Source organism: Rhea pennata, chromosome Z, assembly GCF_028389875.1.
Source record: "Rhea pennata isolate bPtePen1 chromosome Z, bPtePen1.pri, whole genome shotgun sequence".
Lineage (NCBI taxonomy): Eukaryota > Metazoa > Chordata > Aves > Rheiformes > Rheidae > Rhea > Rhea pennata.
The window spans coordinates 11,397,009-11,415,292 of NC_084702.1; the positions used below are offsets into that span (position 1 = coordinate 11,397,009).

At 44.1% G+C, this 18,284-nt stretch overlaps 1 protein-coding gene across 8 annotated transcripts in view; it reads right to left on the reverse strand.

Annotated features, from left to right (window-relative positions):
- Nucleotides 1–18,284, reverse strand: part of PSD3 (pleckstrin and Sec7 domain containing 3) — a 119,762-nt gene that overhangs the window by 58,169 nt on the left and 43,309 nt on the right. For 5 of the 8 annotated variants that reach the window (XM_062598934.1, XM_062598931.1, XM_062598936.1 and 2 more), the window contains 5 exons: nucleotides 13,522–13,728; nucleotides 13,332–13,412; nucleotides 10,165–10,277; nucleotides 7,516–7,578; nucleotides 3,589–3,677 (listed from right to left, as the gene is read on the reverse strand). In XM_062598934.1, coding sequence (XP_062454918.1) covers nucleotides 3,589–3,677; nucleotides 7,516–7,578; nucleotides 10,165–10,277; nucleotides 13,332–13,412; nucleotides 13,522–13,728 — 553 coding nt within the window. Of the gene's footprint in view, nucleotides 1–3,588; nucleotides 3,679–7,515; nucleotides 7,579–10,164; nucleotides 10,278–13,331; nucleotides 13,413–13,521; nucleotides 13,729–18,284 lie in introns of those variants that run through there. The other 3 variants (XM_062598930.1, XM_062598935.1, XM_062598937.1) reach the window with 3 other exon arrangements.

Genomic DNA, 18,284 nt, shown 5'->3' on the forward strand with positions numbered 1-18,284 from the left:
AGCTGTAAATGTCTGTAGCTGTGTGATTCATGATCATGCTCAGGAATGTGCAATGAGTCCACTGACAGCACAGCACTGCTACATAATGAGACAGTTGCAGCACTGCCACGCGTGGTTTTTAATACTCCTTCCAGTGTTTAGACTCACCCTGGGACCTTCTGGGACCTTTGCAACAGGAGGACCTTGGCGAGAGCACTGCAGGTAGAGGTTGCTGATGGAGAAAAGATTCCAGACTTGTGTAGATGATCTGCTTTCTTTTTTTTTTTTCCCCTCAAAGGCTATTTTTCGACTAGGCTTTATCTCCTGGAGAAGCACTATAATGAAGTGACCAAATTAGGTGGGAGATGCTGATGCTGCGCTCTCTTGAATATCAAAGTTAGAAGGAAAATATTGCAAGGAATTCAGGATCACGTTGTCCAATTACAGCTTGATACAATACAAAATAATTTGTATGCTTAGAGTGTGACAGCTCAGAGTCAAAGAAGAGGAGTTTCAGAAAGTTTCCTTGCTGCTAAAAAATTTCTATTTCAGTAACTTTAATCTGCCTGGATTTAACAGGCCTGATTCACCTTATTTACACCAGTCAGCTCTATGGAAAGCTGACAGCTTGAGAAGAGAAGAGAATCACAGCCTGGGATCCTAGTTCTTCCTCACAACAAGCAGTTTGCCCTAGTTTGAGGGCATAAGGGAATCCAACAGTAAGTATAAATTACTTCCGTGTCCACTCTCAGGGCTGCATGTGCTGACAGTACATAACTGGATCTCAAGCGACTACCTCCATGTCTAGTCTTTACTAGCAGCTGATGGCAGATTAATGGGACATGCGACAGACGGTCAAAGCAAAGCTAAGATGAAATAAAAGGGAAGGTACATACATCTGCATGCCTGGAGAAGTACTAACTATATAAGTACTGCAAGCAGATCCCATGGGGAGAACCACGCTTTTAATCACAGTTTGGCATATTTGCCTGTATGGATCTCAACATTAAAAGCAACTTCAGATCCAATAAAAGGAGGGAGCAGGAAGAAAAGGAGATGGATCTTTGTATACATGAGGGTATACAGACAGAAAGACACAAGGTGAGTGTGAGCATATTAGCATTTCTCATTTCCACTTCTAGCCAGAATGAAGCCTTAGTTCGAAAAGCACCATCAACAAGGCACAGAGAATCACATCCTGAACTACAAAGCTTTGTGGTGTTTATCAAAGTGTCCTCATTGTTGAGGAAAATAAAAATAATAAAGGAATAGCTCTCTCACAGAGTAGGGAGAAAAAAGATCAGATTTCAAATCAGAAATCTTCCAAGGCTGCTCCCTACTGCAGAACTGACCCTCCTCACATGCTGATGTCTGCTGGTGGAGACTCTGCTATTTTCCTGTTCAGACAAAAAGAATAATAATAAAAAAAACCTCTACTCTCAGCATCACTAAGGTTAATTAAAGTGACTGAAGGCAACATTTTATTTCTGCTTGCATGTTATTGTCCTGGATAGCTCAAGCAGGCTCCATACCCCTGATTATGTATATTTGGTCTATGGCAAATGCTACAGAGAGCACCCCTAAGTCCTGGATGGACACTTTGAAAGACCACTCAACTGCAGAGATGTACATACTTGTTAAGTCTCCCTGCACTTCCAACACTGCTAATCTTTGATTTGGAGCTTGGCTGTGTGTAGGTGCAGAGCTTCACACGAAGTCAAAACACTCATCTTGGAGCCATGAGGAGAACACGAAAAGACTTTGAAAAGCCTAATTCTTTTCTGACCTTGCCTGCATTAATCACAAGTGAGTGACTACTGAGCCAAACCCCCTTGTTCAGTATCACACTCCCACGGGGGCACAGTGCCACCATGTGGAAACACTTCTTTCTCTCTCAGGGATCACAGACAACTCGCAGACTGTGGAGAAGCCACCTGCAGCCTCAGCACTGCTTATATCAACAGCTCTCTGATTTTAACTTACTGAGACTAATGCAGGTTTAATTTCTGATAAATCTTTGTAATCGCATATCTAGTGTCAGGGTGGCAGCTGCAGATGCAGAAATGTAGCTGCCGAAATGCACAGTTACTGCCACTCACTGTTTCCTCCCAGTGAAAAATGAAAGCTGCGAGTAGTAGATCATCAGTCTGACTCAAACACATCTCCAGAAAAGCAAGATGAAAGCACAATCCCCCCTCCCTGAAAAATCAGGGTAGCACACAGAACAGGGCAAAATGCCCCAAACAGAGCAGGACACTGATATGGAGCATATTCCAGCCTGTCGTCTCTGAAAGATCCTCAGACTCAGTGCCTGCCTTAGGAGAGATGGCAGAGAGCCAGTTAGCCTTTGCATAAGATTGAAGGTCAGCATTAAAAGCTAATATTCAGTCTCAACTGTGTAATTCTGTCAGCATGAAAATAAACAGCAGGTGAGCACCAATGGAAATCTCTTCTTAGTACACTCAGAAGGTTATTTAAATACAGCCTGGAGACCTATTTATTCAATAAGGAGTAATTAGCTTGCAAATTAATCTCAACACATCTTTCAACAGCAGAGTGAGAAATAAGGTTCTTTGGATTTTTTTTTTAAACTGATACTGCTGATAGATGAATACTCTTTATCCAATTTTTTTAAAAATAATTAAATTTAAAAAGAAAGGGTCTGGATTTATATTCCCTGATCTCTACTATGAACTGAGGCAGAAGGGACTAAAATAAAGTTCCCTGGAGAAGCTAGGGAAAACAGAGAGAAATACCAAATGTTAGAAAACAAAGTCTGTCACTCGTAACAATGAAGGTGCCATCTGCATTTCAGAATGGGCCTGACACAAAACCCACTGAAGAGATGATGATTCTTTTCATTTACTTCAATAGGCTTTGGGTCACATCTCACAGGCAGCAATCTCTCACTTTTATTTCCATTACCAAAACATTTATAAACTCTAGTGTAATGCTGTTCTTTTCATTCAAACAGACTGATGTTTCATGCCAACAATCACACAAAAGAGAAATGAAACATTCTCATTATTATTGACAATAAAACACAATTCATCCTGCTCAGTCTCTTTAACAGTTTTTCAGATTTAACTCCTGGCATAAACTTAATGAACAAAACCTGAAGCAAAGCTGCTTCTACCAGACAGCACATTCTAATCTGAAATTACATCTCTTGTCTTAATGTGAAAACTCCAAAGCACCTTTGATGAAAAAACACATACATCTCCCAGATACACAGTTTAGCATTAGTTCCTATGTATTCAACAGCGAGAACTGACTGTCCTCCGTCCTCTTTTGCCTGATTTAATCAAGAGACAGCGCTCTGGGCTGGCATGACCATCTGAGCTCCCACAACATCCAGCTCTGGAGCAGGCCCCACCGGTGTTCAGGCTGGCCTCTCCATGCTGCATACAGTCTCAAACACTTTCAAGTTAGGGCAGTGGGAAGAGCATAGGATAAATGTTGTGTACATTATGAGTGAAGAAACATATCCATTCCCTATCATGCTTGACAATTAAGATTCAGAAGCAAGGTATTCTGTTCTGAACTATGTCTCATTAACTTAGCCATGAAATCATAACTGAAATCCATACTCTGCAATTCATTTCTTACCTTCAACAGCCCTTTCGGGAAGTCTTTACCATCATTCATCCCCTGAAGATTAGCAATGAACTCCTGACAGGTCATTTTTTTCCCAATGTTCTGGAAGGGACAACAGAGAAACACAGCATCATATTCATATTGTATTCCAAAATGACATTAGTAAGCAACACCACATGAATTGCATCTCCTCACTTTTGCTCAAGTCTGAGTGCAATACTGAGAAAGGCATTCCCACAATTATTCAAATGTAAGTTCCTCATGTGAATATATCTCAAAAAGGGAAGGTGCCTTGGACCCCAGGTCCCACACCCATCTGAAAAGAAAAAAACAGCTAAATACTGGAGATTAGTGAAGAGGATGGTGATGAAGCTCTTTCATTTGTCCATGGTACCGCTCACCCCCATGTCTCCAAGATCTCTATCAACCTCTGGCAAAAAAACTCTACTTGATCCTGCTGTGGAGCATAAGAAAATAATCAATTGAGGCCCTTTCCAGACCTTTCTATTATGATTTCCAGTCCTCACTTCCAGTGGCAACTGTCACACAAAAGCAAGACACCTAAGAGCAGCCATTGCATTTTATGGTTCCCAGGGTTGAGGCTGCCTTGACATCTCCAAAGGATTCCTTTCTTCTTACTTTCTGTCCAATCTCAGATTGAAATTTACCAGATTGTGTCAGAAAGGGAATTGCTGTGTTCACATAGGACCCAAATGTCTCCATTTGGAGAGTGCTCTCAGCTCCTCTTCAGCTCCAGAGCACCATCACTACTTGGAGAAGGTGTCTGTCCTAGGTCCCTCTGCACCTCCAGTGCTAAAACCCCACATCTGCATGGGGAGAGGGCAGTAATGACAACACTGAATCAGTGAAAAGAGGGATCAAGGGAGATCTGAGGAAAAAGGAGCTTCTAGGTTTGATTAGAGTTAGCCAGTGGTGAGCTACTGCACTGCAAGCCTCCTCCTGCAGCACAGGGTCCTCATGGGTTGCACTACACTTGCTCTCTCTGCCTAGAAAAGTATGTCACAAGGTATCTGCCTGGTTTCTGTCTGCAAAGTGGTCTGCTTGCAGTCCCTGTGAGGAAGTAGGCTTTGAGCTTGGAGCCTTTCTCCTTGCCTTGCCAAATGCAAAGTATCTGTAGCCTGGAGTGGAAGAGCTCTGTGTATGCATATGATCCGACCCAAGTTAGGAACGAGAGCCCAAGTTAATGCAGCAGTGAGGCCTTGAAAAGGGGATTAGACTATAATATAGGTCAATCAACACTTCAGTTATATGATGCCTTGGACAGTACATCTTTATTTCCCCTCCAGAATGCATGACCAAAAAGAATCAGAAAACCACCCAATTTCTACTGTCAGCATTTAAGGAAGACTCCTCAATCTATGACCAGTGACCAGCATAGATCAGCTAAGAGGAAACAGACAGGAACACTGCTTTCCAAACAAAGGGAGATAGTTCTGGAGGGGACACACAATTCACCACTTTCTATATCAAGAAGGCTCCTAAAAAAGCAGTCGAGCTGTAATCCTGACTCCTCTGGTTGCTATCCAGAACATAGCTCTTCCTCAGCATAATCCCAGCACTCATATGCAGGCTGAAGCTGTTCTCATAATGTTGCAAAATGCTTTCCTCCTCCCCGCAACAGACTTCAGCCCATTCCGGTCCATTTCCTCCATACATCAGTTTGATGTTTCCTCATGTTGACCAGAACCAGTAGCAATATGGCTCATTTCAACTACCGAGTCCTGCTGAGAAAATTAGCACAGCAGTGAAGTGGCTGTGTTGCTTCAGGATCAAAGCTAACATCTCCACACAGTACTACACAGACTCAGGCAGATGTACCTGGCAGGTTACAGCTGTGTTAAAAATCTAGAGAATTTTAAATATGGCATTGCAGCCTGGGTGATAATTTGCCAGCAGAGAAGCAAGCATGCATCTTTAATACACAGTTAGTGAAAATTAATTGTAAAAACAGAAAGACAGAAACAGAAACTATGGAAAATAGTTATAGAAATCTAGTTATAAAGAGAATGAAATGCAGCAAGATGGGAACAAATAAAGAGGTAAGTAAGAGTTTGTCTAGAAGAGTTAAGGGAAAGTGTGAACTAAAGGCACAGCAGCTGTTCTACAGTCTCACCATTAGCTCAGCTGACTCTGAAATAAAACTGTCCACACTTACTATCAGTATGTCAGGAACAAGAACAGCTCAGTGTAGACAAGCCCAGTGACTCATTTGTTTCCTGCTCTAGCAGAGTCTAGCATGAGCTAAGGACGAGCTGAAGCACTGTATGCTTATTAGAAAACAGGCAATTAGGATATATTTACAAAGGGCTGCATTCCAAGTCAGAAATGCCCGACTTACCACCTGTGTAGAAAAGTGCAAAGCAACAAGAAGAAAAATGAAAATTACAGGAAATCCCAGGAAGAGAGAAAGGAGAGACATGTCTGGTAAGCGCTGTTGCTGCATACATATAACAACACACTAATGACTACCACTAGGACAGACTGGAAAGCTTATAGAGTCCTACAGCAACCATAGTCATCCTAGGTTTAGCTGCAACTCAGCAGCAGCAATAAATGGCCAGAGCTAGATCTCTTACTCCAGTACCTCAAAAAGACAGTAGGGCCCACTAGAGCACCTGTGATCACAAGAGCAACTGGCCGTGTTGCCAGGCTCGGGCACGTTCAGCCTTCCTTCCTGGACAGCAACCCAGGGAGGCTGGACAGCAGGGGCCCAGGCTTGTTCATTGCTCTACAGAATGGAGTGCCAGCAAGGCACCTCGTCCACCACAGCTGAACCGAGATGGCCCAGTTCCCAGCGTACTCAAAAGACGTGGGATATATTAACAGTCACGCCAGGGCACATTCTCATACCTCCACTCACTCCCATGGGACTGAGGCATTCCTCAGTTGTGGAAGGCACGGTATCCAGAGGAAAAAATAAAAATAAAATTCTTAGCAACTTCTGCCTGTACAGATTTCAGAAAGAAAGTTGGAGGTGGGGGTCAAACCTCCCAGGGAACAACAGAGGGGTCTTAGCTTCATTGCCCACAGTTGCTGGAGGGCTGCACCCACACAGGGTCAGGCCACCCTTGGAGACCCACAGTGCCCCAGGAGGGCACAGTGCCCTTTCTGCTGTGGCCTGACCCACTGCCCACCTGCTCTCCTTGTGCTCTCCCTGGAGAGAAACCCCAAAACTGCTGGGCTGAAGCCACCACTCCTGTGCACTGATGCAGTACACTTCCTTGGGCTCTCCCCTTCACCACAATGGAGAAGCTCGTCCATCAGCTCAGGGTTACCATGAACAACAGCCATAACCTGGAAGCTGATTTCCCCTGGGCAGTCAATGGGGAAATGTGTGCAGAGGGGAAACTCAGGGCTCCTGCACTGAATGCCCACACCACCTCATCTTCCATTCTGATGGCTCTGAGCACACCAGACATAATGCCAGCTGGGCAGCAAACTAGTTCTCCCAGGTTTTCACTCCTCCAAATGACTGCCTGTCAACATCACTTCCTCCTGTGACTTTTCCAGCCTTCTTCTGCCTGCCTTCCTGCTTCCTAGATGTTTTCACATTCTGGAAAGGGGAAGCCAATCTCAATGATAGCTTCTTGGCCAGGGCTAGCTGCCTTCGCCAGCAAAGGATGGGATGCACACCAAAAAGAAAGAGGCCGAAGGACAAGGAGCATCCTCATACATAAGAACAAAACCAGGGTGCAGTGCCAGCCCTGAACACAACTGCTGCTGGGCATGCTGGAAAGCCCCTTGCCCACGATTACAGTTCTTCCAGGGAGTGCAACTCTTTCTCCATTTGCTGTCTGCACTGGAGATGTTCAGGGTTCTTTAGTAGTACATAGGCAGCGAAGGGCTGCCCTGCTGTCAAAAGACCACTCCCTACTAGCACAAAGTTGACAGAAGCAATCTACACAAAGATGTGTATACTCACATGGCCGTGCAGGTCAGTGTTCAGCAGCATCATGGCACACGTGAGACAGTGAACCCCATCTGCAGAAAGAGCCGTAACCCAAGTCACAGGTATGTCCACAACTGGACATTTAAGAAGACTGCAAACCAAACCTCATAGCCTAATTGAGTCTATTCCCTTAACGAGAATCTGTTTATCAAGAAATACACATAATTAAGTAAATCAACAGTGAGGTCATCCCACAGCTGCCAAGCCAGAACAGCTTTTCTTTCATCTTTTAATGACTGACAAAACTATCATGCAGCAGCCATGAAGCAGGCAAACCAGAGAGGAAATCATGCTATCTCCCTTTTTTTTGATAATATCAATACTACAGCCTGAATTGGTTCCCTTTTTTCCATTTGTTTTCAGGATAGAACACAAGAAAATAAGCTACATCCATTCCTGCTTCAGTCTGTAGGGACACACACATCTGATGGCCTGCCTCTGTCAAAACATCTGCCTGTGCAGTCAGCACAGTAGGTACAATATGACAGCATCCTGGGTTTCTCCATCTCTAGGCCCCTTCTCATCCAGAGCTCAGTTAGATCGAATTCAGCAGAACTTCATCAGCTGATGTTGCCTATGCTCTGTATTGGGTAGTCCATAATTAAGAGATGTCCAAGAACCAGACCTTGCAGCAAAACCCTCAATAAGCAACCAAGTAAAGGCTGGCACATTAGCTAGAGCTACCATGGTAGCCCTGAAAAGTCAGTACAGATTTCTATTTGCAAAAGTGGACACTGACTTCATCATCTTCCATGCCATTTACCACCACTGAAAATTCAGGATCCACATGCCTCTAGCCAGTTTCAAAACAAGAGGAACATGCTAGAAAAAAAAAATTTATTCATTTGTTTGTCTGCAAATGCATGGTGCCACCTTCCCTTTGCTTGCAGGGGCCTCATGAAAATAGTCATTTATGAGACTCACACACATTGCATTAAATTAAAAGCTTCATCATCAAGTCTGGATAATGACCACTCACAATGTCCCTCTGAGCTGTAAAACAACAGAGGTATAAGGTGTGTAGGGGCAGGATAGAGACAGATATGACATGTTCTGAAGTCAGGAGGACTATCACAGGCTTGAATCTGTGCAAGATCAAGCCCTTGCAAAAGGATTTCCTCAAGCTCAGGACCATGTTTTATTAGTTTTTGCACAGGCACTAGTACCCAAGCAACATTCTGGCACTCCAGTGAAATGTTAAATAGGAGAAGCACTACTATAACCAACAGTGGTAAATTCAGAGCAGTTTGAATCTGGGGATGTGGTGCTCCAGTTCATGTGTATGCATTTCTGTAGGGTAGCCTGTCCTCTCATTCCCAAATCACAAGCATATCCAAGGATGGAAACAAGAATAGGAAAAAGAGAGACAAGTAAGCAGCAGTGCAGTGAAATGACTATTTCAAATGCCATCTTTGATCTCCACTGAAATGAATGAGTAGCCACTTCTGCAGTGGAGCTCTTGACTACTAACAGTGGAAATACAACATCAAGCAGGCAAATGCTTAGGCAAAGTCTATTGTGGTCACTTTAATTCCAGTTCTTGCTCATGCTTTGAAGTGGAAATGTCCCTACAGCAATCTGGAAGAGTAAAATGTCCACATAACATGCAAATCATTATTGCTATCCAGAAATGACACAGCTATTCTAATTGATTGCTTGGGGTATCTTGAAATGAGAAAGGCATCAGGAAAAGCACAGAAATGATATGGAAGCAGATCTTGCCTTACTACTGCCTATTCCCTTCCTTGACACCCCAAGTAGTTACACTAGCCAGGCAGGGAGTAGGCAAAATTCACCCTCTGTTACTGGGCAAATCACGACATAAGCAGACAGGAAGCATGATGGTACCTCAAAGTGCAGCAGTTATGTGCTACTCCTTCTGACTTACACATGAGATCAAAGGCACAAATGAGTCTATGCATTTTTCCTTTCTTGTCCTCCTCCCTTTCTCAGCTTTCAGTGCCTTGTGATCAGCCGGCACTGGAATTACAAGGTCAGATTTCCATGCTGGCTGGTGGGCCAGAAACAGCAGAGGCACGCCAGTGGACTGCTTGTCCTCTTATTCAATGCCAAATTTCCTGGGTTTGATCCACATGCTTGTTTGTTTCCCCAGTCAATTTCTAAAATGACTGAAAACATTGGCAAGGAGGTAACTCAGATTGATGTTAGCTAGTCTAGATGGAATCATGCCAGGGTCTGGATACTGCACCCAAAATTCACCCCCACAACTGGCAAGAGCTGGCATGTCTATTGCCAGTGCATGCAGGGAGACACACACTGAACTGGGTACAAAGAGTGAACGTTTGCTCTTCCACATAAAGTGGGAACTATTTGTATTCACACACATGTAGCTGCAGCACAGGTGCCTACACACACTCAGTTATTAAGACCAATGCCATAACAAAGGATATTTAAATCTGGAAATGTGTAAATTAAGGATTTACACTGTAGAGGCCTAAATGTCTTCTGTAGGCACCAATACAGATTTTCTCTGCATTACTACAATTCTGTGTACAAAATGAAGAGAATTTCAATGCTCTCCACAGGCTACCTCTACACTTTGGCACAGCATTTACATATCATCAGTACTCAAACTTTGTCATCAGAAGTAAAATTACCTTGAGTCGAAATGGTATTTGGGTTACATTGATAGTATCTGCTGGAGAAGTGGATTAAAACTCTCTCTCGTTCCTGAGTTTCTCCGATAAGTGAAAAGGCTTTAAAGAAACTCCTACAAGAAGGGCAGAAAACAGTGAAATTAAAATCATAAATCTCTTGTGGCCTCACACAGCACATACAGCATAGCACATTTCATAGCAAGAAATATGCAAGTACACATCAGAAATTCAGTTCTGAGAAGCCTTTCTAGGGAAAGGGATTATTATCCCATGTGTCTTTAATCTGAACATTACAGTAAATCAACCAGGAGGAGTTAGATTATCATTGGTCTCAGGCATGAAATATATAAGCTAATAAACAATTTTACTATTTGAAATAGCTGTTCTTATTTTTAGTGATTGTCTTTTTGGGGGAGGGGAGAGGAAGGAATTGGAACAGGTGGTGTTTATTGATGATGCTCATTCAGGGTGTTCTCTGTCCTCTTCTAATAGTCCATGAGGCCTGTATGGTTTAACTTTATACCTATTAATATTCCCACTGAAAGCAAAGGAACTATTCCAGGAACTGAAGTCAGGTAGGTGCAGGGCAGACTCTGACTCTGGCCTGTATGTGCAATATCTTTAGGGAGGTGCATCATCAGCACACCAGTTGCTTTGCAGATGTTCTGGACTTAATGGCCTTGCAGAGGGGTAGGATCACTACCTGATCTGCGGGAAGCATCTGGGGAAGGAAGCAGAAGAATTGCAACTTCTCCCACTGTACTTCAGTAACAGCAAAGCAACCTGGCCTTCTTGGATCTCCACTCACAATCTCTAGGGTATGGGGTTGGTGCACACCTAGACAACTTAGACATAGTCTCTTAACCATCCCCTTATTCTTTCTGCTAGTAAAACCAGCCTCATTGCCAGCCCTAATGAAGAACTTCTGTACTTCTCGAAATCCCCAAATCCTGGAGCCAAGAGATGACCTCAGAAGTCCCAGTCTACATTTATTTCTCAGGATGTTAATAAAAAAGCCCCAAAACACAAACATTATAGGTCTGAAGCAAGAAGCCATATAAAATGAATGCCTGAAAGACAATTTTTGAGTATCCCAAGAGATTTAAACTGACAGTAGATTCAAGAAGCCTGGGAAACATTACAGGAACATTCAAGGTTATCTAACCTGCACGAATAAGCGTTAATTTTATTTCTTTGATGCAAAGTCAGAGACAGACTGCACTTGCAATGATATCACACACACAGTGTGATCTGATGGGTAATAACTTAATATGACATATAATGCATTGCAAATAACCAAATTCAGAAGCAGATACAACTGAGCCTTCTCAGGGCTTCTCATCTTACAGTTACACAGGAGGTGGCAAGAAAGCCTGTAGGGCAGACAGGACAGGCTGTCCTCCCTCCGTAGCAGTCTCTGGCTGGGGCCACACAGATGAGCTCCTTGTCCCACAGGCAGGACTGGGACAAGCTCTGAAAGGGGCCATTTGGGTACAGTATGTCCTCTAACAGCCATGCAGAGGACTTGAGATGCATGAGCAGAGTGAGACCATATGCGTGAAAGCAGAGGGTGATCCAGACCGAGGGAGATTTGGAAATGACTCCATCCATGCTCAGGATTCATTACTGTCTGTAATATATCCTACACAACAGCTTCCCACAGTCTGGGGGCAACGTGAGTCTGAACGGCTGCCAAGGACTCTGACATGCAAACATGTTTCCGTGGTTTAACAAACTGTGGCCCGTCAGCACATCAGCAGTAGCAGGGAGGCTACTCACTGCAGATGTTGGGCAAAACATTTTGGGCAGCTGAGGTTGAGGCCAGTGTTTTGTCCTCAGCCTGTGCTGAAGATGCACATTCGGCTGCTATTGCAGCTTGGCTGACAAGAGGTAACGTATTAAAATTCAGCAAGTCCCTTGTGTGCCCCGCTAGAGTATATCTTACAGAAGGTCATGACTATTAATAATAATAGGAGATCTACAGGGAAAAGAGATATCCTAAATATGTGCCATGAAGTAATTAGGTATTGGATTTCACAACATAAAAGATGAAGTATATTTAGAATCATGCTTCATGGCTTCTAGCACCCAAAACAAGAGCAAACTTCCCACCGTGGAGGCTGCCACCACACCAGGATACAGGTCTCTGGCTTTGCTCCACCAAAACATTTAAATGCTGAATTTACTCTTTAGAAGGTGTTTCCACTGTCTTCAGCAAGTAGAACCCTGCTTTGCTTTGCTGATGGGGCCTGATGTTCACCTTAGCTTCCTGAAGCAACCCCTCTACAACTACCTTTGCAAAGGGACTAGCAAGGGCCATTCTTCCTGGTTTCACATCATTAGAGGCAGAATAAAAAAAAAATAAAATAAAAAATAATAATAAAAAAACCCTCACACTAGAGCAACCTGAGTAAGAAAATTAAAAACTACTTTAAAATCCTGTCTTTTAATTTCACCATTTAACTGTCAGAAGACTAGCAACTATATTAGCAGGCCACTGCTGGACAGGTTTGGTATTTTGACCCCTAAGACAAAAAAAAGTATTGAAAGCAAACACTGTTTAGGTCTAGTTCCAGGGTTAAAAGGGTATGAATGTTGAAGGGATGGGTCTTCCAACATCCACATAAGCATCTACCAAACACTCAGAACATTTCATACCTGGAAGTTTTTGCTGTACTGCATATATTTGGATACCTCTGAGGGACATGGTGAGGGGGGCTGCTAAGCTGCTTGAAATCCTGGCCACTTCTATACAAGGGGTCGCCAAGCGGAGTAAACTCTACAAAGCCGTAAAGGCTGCAAGTCCTCTGCAGTCTAGCCACGAACAACGCTTAGTTCTTCAGCTGCACCTGCCAGATTACTATTCCCCTGTTCACCAAGTGACTAGTCATTTTCCCCCCCTCCTCCACTGTGTCAAGCACACAACCAATCTCTAAGCAGGTCAACCCCAAAACTTCCCCATCCAGGAAACGCCATCCCCTCCAATGATGTTATGGGGTATGCCAACATGCCAAGACAAATAGGAGAGAAAAGGTCCATCTCAGAGTGCTTCACATGTTCCTTTTCTCCTTCATAAGACCCCATTGTGCAACTGCTTCAACAGAGACAACATAAGAAATAGCACGGCTGCTAAAACAAGAATGTAAGGTTTGCAAAAAGGCACATACCTCAGTGAGTAGTCCAGCGTCATGCCCGTAAAATCAAAAAACTTAAGGTATTCTTCAGCCACAAGTTTGCTGAATTCATTGCTTTAAAAAATAGTAATAATAATAATAATAAAAAAGTTAGTTGATCACGAATGAACTCTCCAGAACAACTGCTATGAATGAGATGGTAAGGCCTCATTTCAACACATACTTTTTACCCAAATGCTTCGCCACGTCCGAGCGTTTGAATCTGTCCAGATGGTAGAGGCGTTTGGCCAGGCGTCGGGCTGCTTCCAAATTGCTGCTGCCACCATTGCTGAGATCACAGCCAAGGGCTCCTGCACCATCCTTCTCCTGAAGCTCATTGCTCCCCATAGCAGCAGTAGACTCTAACACCATATTCTGCAATCTAACATTGCTATGGGATAGTAGGAATAGGGAAAGGAGTAGGGAAAAAAAGATATAGTTTTGAGAAAGACTTAATTACTCTCAAACTGGGAAGCAATTAATGACACAGAGTCAAGATTACATGAGGAAGCAAATTCTATCTAACTGAAGGAACTGTGTAGAACACAGATATTTACTTAGCATTCTGAGCTCAAAGGGTTGAATACAGAGGCCCATATTTGGGTTCCACTCCATCACTCCACACTCACCTTTTGAGAGTGGCGAGAGTGAGAAAGCCCCAAACTTGTCTCACGTCACAGAAAACCGTTTGCTACTATCAGCCTATAATTTACACTTAACAATAAGGACTCCTTGTTCACTTCTGCACTATTTGTTTTTAGCCCAGCTACTTGTCAGTGGTAGCTACCCAAAGTCCTTGAGAACAGCTTGAAGGGATGCCTGGAAGAGGGAAGCCACAAACCACTTTTCACAGGAAAATGCAGCAAGCAAACCAGGATGTGCAGCAGCTCCAAGCTGACCAAGCAAAAGTCCCTTACTCACTCCTCCACAGTTGTCCTGGAAACACTGCTACTCCTCAAATCTAAAATAACTTTCATAGAAGTCTCAGCAGCACCTACGTGGCCTACATGCTGTGGGCATCCTGCTGGGAAGCACTACAAGGAAAGCAGGGCTCCAAGAAAGGAACCTGTCTTAGAGAGCTGGATGGAGAGGCAAACCATGGGGCCAGCTTTTCTCCTGGTCCCTTCTGGCTGCCACGATTGGCCTCGCAGCTGCTTGAAGCCGAGATGCGCAGTATTGCAATCCCAGGACACTTTATATAAATCATGAATATATAGACTCCTACTACTACAGCAGGAAATTTCTTGATGGGTACTTGTTTTACTTCTCCCCTCAAAGAAGCAAAATCTTGCCACTTAAAAAAGTGTACCTCTGCAAATACTCCCCTGCACACAGCTAATTTTTTTTTCCTTTGGTAAAGCTTTTATCTGACATCGTCAAGAAAATTCTTGAAAAAAATAGTTCTGTGTGTGCGCAACAGCATTTATATTTAAGAAAATGAAACAGAGAAACTCTTTCCATTAAAGCATAGTTTACATAGGGCTAATGAATGATCAGCAGAAGTCAGGACAGGAGTAGATATGAGTGGAATGAGTTAAAGATAATTTTAAACACCACCCCGCGACATATCAGTTTCATAAGCCATTGTAAACTTTGAGCTTGACAAGCCATGGTTAGAACAACCAATCACTAGACTCTAGTAACAATTTTCTAGTGATTTACTGCATTGTCTGCTAGTCATTTATTAACTCTTTAAAGATGGGACTTTCACATAATGTGAGCTCAAATTAAAAACTTTTACTATTCTGCATGCCTCCTTCAATGCAAATCACTGCAATGCATTACCATGACTGAATGCATTACCATGACCTCTCTGCCCATGCATGGTTTACAAAAAAGGAGGTGCTGTTCTCTAGTGGGAAGAAGGCTTGTGTTCAGTTTGCATCCTCCTTGCCCTGTTAACAATATCATTGAAGAAAAGTATCAACTTAATCATACAAAACGGGGGTAAGGGTTATTTTATGAAGTATCTTTGTAAATCAGACACACACTTCTCACAAGTAGTAGAGAATCTTATTTTGCATTTATTTCGGTATAAATAGTAAGGTGCTATAATAAAAGTGCTCTACCATAGGATTAGTTCTGTAAATATAATCCCAACAGCATTAAGAACACTGCCTACCAGACACCCTAAAAAACCACAAAAAGAGCTCCTCCTGACTCCACTGGTATGGGAAATGCCTCGTTCATCCATTGCAAAAGCACTGGCAGATGTTCGAAATCCTCTTAAGCAGGTCACTATATTCAGACTATATCGAACTCAAAAAGTAAACAAATTCTAGAGTCCTGTAGCTCTGATACATGCCCCAAGCAATGCCAGTATATTTTTAGATCAGGCACGAGAGGTTTCAAACTCTCAGCCATAACATTTTACGGGCTCAAAGGAGAGCAGGTAAGCTAACACAGCTACAGAGCCTTCCAGGCAACAACACAGCTTCAAAAGCTATACCAGCTTGTAGAGCCTCACTCATAAATCACAGCCTTATTTCATCACTGCTCTTTATTATAGCAGTATTTATAACCTTGAAAGATGGCCAAAGCTGACAACGAACATCTGCATTTTGCTAGGAATCAGTGAACTACAGGAGCTGGCATCACCACAAACCATCACCAGTTTAGGAGAGGAAGTGCCAGCATCTGCTACTTAGGGAAATAAACAGCATGGCAGCTCCTGACTTACATTTTGCCACTCAGGGCAGCAGTTCAGACCTGAAAAGGGAACACCCAGTAAGAGGAAGAGAGCACCCTTTCCTTCCCTCAAAAAGTAGCTGACAAGGCTGCCTAAGAAACAACTCCTATCTTCAGCTTTCTTGATTTAAAGCTTCATCCTGATGCAGAGTCCCAGGACTCAAACAATGCTTCTGTTGCTATTATGACAGTTAGGTAATTTACTACTAGTGCAGGAAGGGGCCAAATCAGTAACAGGCTGTTTATAATTGAAGCTTCTTGTTTAGGGAAAAGGTCACACATAAGAATCACAGAATCAGAAAATGGTTGAGGTTGGAAGGGAACTTTGGAGATCATCTAGTCCAAACCCCCTGCTCAAGCTGGGTCACCTAGAGCATGTTAGACAGAGTTGCATCTAGGCAGGTTTTGAGTATCTCCACAGAAGGAGACTCCACAACCTCTCTGGGCAACCTGGTCCAGTGCTCCATCACTCTCACAGGGAAGAAATTCCCCCTCACGCTCAGGCGGAACTTCCTGTGCTTCAGTTTCCGCCCGTTGCCTCTTGTCCTGTCACACGGGACAACTGAAAAGAGTTTGTCCCCATCCCCTTGACACCCTCCCTTCAGGTACTTGTACACATTGATCAGATCCCCCCTCTGTCTTCTCTTCCCCAGGCTGAACAGGCCCAGCTCGCGCAGCCGTTCCTCATAGCGCAGATTCTCCAGCCCTCTGATCATCCTTGTAGCCCTACGCTGGACTTTCTCCAGTAGCTCCATGTCTCTCTTGTCCTGGGGAACCCAGAACTGGTGCAGTACTCGAGATGAGGCCTCCCCAGGGCTGAGAAGAGGGGCAGGATCACCTCCCTCGACCTGCTGGCAACACTCTTCCTAATGCACCTGAAGAGACCATTGGCCTTCTTAGCCACAAGGGCACATTGCTGGCTCACAGTCAGCTTGTCATCCACCAGCACTCCCAGGTCCTTCTCTGCAGAGCTGCTCTCCAGCAGGTCAGCCCCCAGCCTGCACTGGTATATGGAGTTATTCCTCCCTAGGTGCAGGACCCTGTACTTGCCTTTATTGAACCTCATGAGGTTTCTTCCTGCCCAACTATCCAGCCTGACCAGGTCTCTCTGAATGGCAGCACAGTCCTCAGCGGTATCAGCCACTCCTCCCAGTTTGGTATCATCAGCAAACTTGCTGAGGAGGCACTCTGTTCCTTCACTGATGAGTAAGTTGAACAAGACTAGACGCAGCATTGACCTTTGGGGCGTACTGCTAGCTGCAGGCCTCCAACTAGACTCTGCAACTCTGAGGGCAACCCTCTGAGCTCTGCCTTTCAGCCAGTTCTCAAGCCACCTCACTGTCCACTTGTCTATCCCACACTTTCTGAGCTTACCTATAAGGGTGTTATGGGAGACAGTGTTGAAAGCCTTGCAGAAGTCAAGCTAGACAACATCCATTGCTCTCCTCTCAACTACTCAGCCAGTCATCCACCATAGAAGGCTATCAGATTGGTGAAGCATCATGTCCCCTTGCTGAATATACATTGACTACTCCTGATCACCTTCTTTTCCTCCACATGCTTAGAGATGACATCCAGGATGAGCTGTTCCACCACCTTTCCAGGGACAGAGGTGAGGCTGACTGGCTTGTAGTTTCCTGGTCCTCCTTCTTGGCCTCTGTGAAAGCTGGAGTGACATGGACTTTCTTTCAGGCCTCAGGTACCACTCCTGTTCTGTGTGACTTTTCAAAGACGTTGGACAGTGGCCTAGCAATAATAACTATCAGCTCCCTCTGCACTCACAAGTACATCCCATTGCGCTCCACAGATTTGTGGGTGTCATATGCGTAAATGATCTCTAATCTGATCCTCCCTGACCAAGGGAAAGTCTTCCTTTCTCCAGACTTTCTCCCTTGTCTCCAGCATCTGGGATCCCTGAGGGCTGCCTTAGCAGTAAAGACTGCAGCAAAGGCAACATTCAGTAACTCTGCCTTCCCTGTATCCTTCGTCACCAGGGCCCACGCCCCACACCCCATTCAGCAGTGGGCCCACTTTTTCCCTAGTCTTCTTCTTGCTACTGATGTATTTGAAGAATCCCTTCTTGTTGTCCTTGACACCCCCTGCCAGATTTAATTCCAAATGGGCCTTAGCATTCCTCATCGCATCCCTGCATACTCTGATAACATTCTTACATTGCCCCCAAGTGGCCTGTCCTTTCTTCCACATTCTGTGTACTTTCTTCTTCTGAGTTTTACCAAGAGCTCCTTACTCATCCATGCA